This window comes from Tripterygium wilfordii, chromosome 17 (genome assembly GCF_013401445.1).
Source record: "Tripterygium wilfordii isolate XIE 37 chromosome 17, ASM1340144v1, whole genome shotgun sequence".
Classification (NCBI taxonomy): domain Eukaryota; kingdom Viridiplantae; phylum Streptophyta; class Magnoliopsida; order Celastrales; family Celastraceae; genus Tripterygium; species Tripterygium wilfordii.
Window position 1 is genome coordinate 11,282,598 of NC_052248.1, and position 2,722 is coordinate 11,285,319.

A 2,722-nucleotide genomic window follows, 5' to 3' on the forward strand; every position below is an offset into this window, starting at 1 on the left:
CCCCCAGTCCGCAAAGCATAGGTTTGCCACTAAATGTGATTAGATTTTCCAATCATATTTTTTTTAAAAAAAATGATGAGGAGATGTGAACTCTGATCATTAAAGTGATACACATCATTCTTATCACTCAAACTAGTGGCTTGAGTGTCGAATGATCCATTCGGTATAAAAATTATAGAATCATCTAATACTCTAATATGTGTGACACAAAATGATAGATTTTATGTAACCTATGCAGTCGATTTTAATGATTTTGTACTAAGATTAATACCGGCAGAGTAAAAAAAAAAAAAAAATTCCTACTTGGATAAAAAAATAAGTTTAATTATCAAATATGATTAGATGAAGACAAATCTCATATAAACTCCAGATCATACGAAAAAAGGAAAAAGATGAGTATAAAAAGACATAGCAAAGGAAAGAGTATCCACAGCTATATACTATACTTGCCCAAATCACACAAACTCTATCACCACCAGCTATACTACACCTCTCTTTCTCCTTCAAACAAACTGTTTATGATTAAACGTGGGTTGCTCTGAATTCTGAATTTTGAGTCTCCTTTGTTTCCAAGAAATCAAGAAAAGCTACTGGTACAAGAACCGACAGATGGATCCGTGCCTTTTTGTGCGGATCCTGGTGGGAAATTTGGCTATTAAGTTTCCGGCGAACTCCAAACCATTCTCCTCCTCCACGTCTCCGTACTATTGCAAAATCAGACTCAGCAACCGGAGCAATAACCAATTCGATGTTCACGTGGCTACGATTCCACTGTTATCTCCACAACAACAAGAACCACAACAGGGGTCTCTGTCTAATTCACTCGCCGCCTGCTTCACTCTTGATGAAACCCAGATCGAAAGCTACTCTGTTCCATCGAAAAACCCACCCAAGTTGAAGATTGACATCTTCAAGGGCAGCGAAGGGATGAGTTCTGGGTTGGTTACAGACGGGCAGTTGTTTGGTAGGGTTTCTGTGACGTTGGGAGATTTGCGAGAGGCAGAGACGAGGATGCGAGTACTTCACAATGGCTGGGTGGCGATCGGTGGGGGCAAGAAGGGGTCGTTGGCTGAATTTTATCTTAGAGTTCGGGCTGAACCCGACCCGAGATTCGTGTTCCAGTTCGGTGGAGAACCGGAATGTAGCCCTCAGGTTTTTCAGGTTCAAGGGAATACTAGGCAGGCCGTTTTCACTAGCAAGTTCAGTAGTTGCAGGAATGCCGGGGACCGGAATCTCGGAACCATGTGAGTGGTTTTCTTTTCTTTTTCTTTTTTGTGTTTGGTTTCTCAGAAAATCGAATTGAGTCATTGAATTTTCGTGTCTACATCAATCAAGGTTTTAGTTCTAATTACAAATCAGAAAAGTTTTTGACAGAAACATACTCTAAAGCTGTGTATTTGACAAAACAGGACATCGATGTCAGAGCATGGAACTCCAAGAAATTGGTTACCCTCTTTAGGATCCAATAAAGACCAAAAAGAACGAAAAGGATGGTCAATTACAATTCACGACCTCTCTGGTTCACCAGTAGCAATGGCATCAATGGTGACCCCATTCGTCCCATCCCCAAGATCCGACCGTGTCAGTAAATCCAACCCAGGTGCATGGCTAATTCTCCGACCCGGCCACGGTACTTGGACTTCCTGGGGCCGCCTCGAGGCTTGGCGCGATAACTCACACTCCGACGCAGTCTGTTACCGCTTCGACCCACTCCACGACACTGCCACACCAACCACCGTCGCCAGTTCCACCATCAATGCCAAAACCGGCGGGAAGTTCACCATCGACACGTCCTCCAGTGAAGCAACCCCGGTGAACAGCCCGCACAGTAGTTGCGATTTCGGGTCCGGGTCCGGGTCCTGGTCCAGCTCCGATTTTGGGTTATTGCCGCAAGTTTTGTACAGAGGGTTTGTGATGTCGTCGAGCGTGGAAGGCGTGGGGAAGTGTAGCAAGCCGGAGGTGGAGGTTGGAGTGCAGCACGTGACTTGCAGGGAGGATGCGGCGGCTTTTGTGGCTTTGGGTGCAGCCATGGATCTAAGCATGCATGCTTGCAAATCGTTCTCTCATAGGCTAAGGAAGGGATTGCGATAGCAGTCAGGGTTTTGTCGTTTGACGCCGCCAATTTGGTGTGTCGTTTTGAGGGAAACCGATTGAGTTTGGTTAAGGTTTTTGGATTCTTTTGGCCGAATGAGCTGACAGCAGTTTTTGAGCTGGTTGTGAATTCAACTATTTCATTTTTTTGTACAGTGAGAAATGGCAATGCAGAGCAGCCTTTACTTTGGTTTTTTTTATTTTATAAACAATAAAAAATTTATTCTCTGCTTTTGTTGTGGCAGTTTTAGAATTTTTTTTTTGTTGGGCTTTTATTGGATTGTGTGGTTTCAACAAGAATAGGCCTTGCAAATGAGTCATTGATTGAGTGGCAATGACTTTGCATGTCCCTGATTTCAGGTCATGGGTTCTAGTCTCACCTTCTCCTGAATATTTATAAGGAGTTGTGTGGGCTTAGTCTGTCCCTGCTTGGGCTTGATTTGTGCCTCCTGCGTGAGACCTGTTGACACCTGTACTTTCATAAGCTTGATCTGGTGGTGTGTCGTATATTATATTTGTATTTGTACTCAAAAAAAAAAACAAGAATAGGCCTTGGTCAGAACAATTGGGCAAAATTTCTTTCAAAATCCATTTTAGAACCTAAGGTTATGTTTGGTTGGTATAGGGAATG

The 2,722-nt window shown here is 43.4% G+C and overlaps 1 protein-coding gene across 1 annotated transcript; it reads left to right on the plus strand.

Moving 5' to 3' along the window:
• The first annotated feature begins 306 nt into the window (after window positions 1-306).
• Window positions 307-2,329, plus strand: LOC119982848. The gene is made up of 2 exons (XM_038826430.1): window positions 307-1,244; window positions 1,410-2,329. Exons 1-2 carry the CDS (start codon window positions 610-612, stop codon window positions 2,089-2,091), a joined length of 1,317 nt encoding a protein of 438 aa, XP_038682358.1. The 5' UTR covers window positions 307-609; the 3' UTR covers window positions 2,092-2,329.
• The last annotated feature ends 393 nt before the right edge of the window (window positions 2,330-2,722 follow it).

Excerpts from the sequence above, each read along its gene's own strand:
- LOC119982848 (XM_038826430.1), top strand. The coding sequence starts at position 610 with ATGGATCCGTGCCTTTTTGTGCGGATCCTGGTGGGAAATTTGGCTATT. Across the intron at positions 1,245-1,409 it reads GACCGGAATCTCGGAACCAT|GACATCGATGTCAGAGCATG; the intron begins GTGAGTGGTTTT and ends TTGACAAAACAG.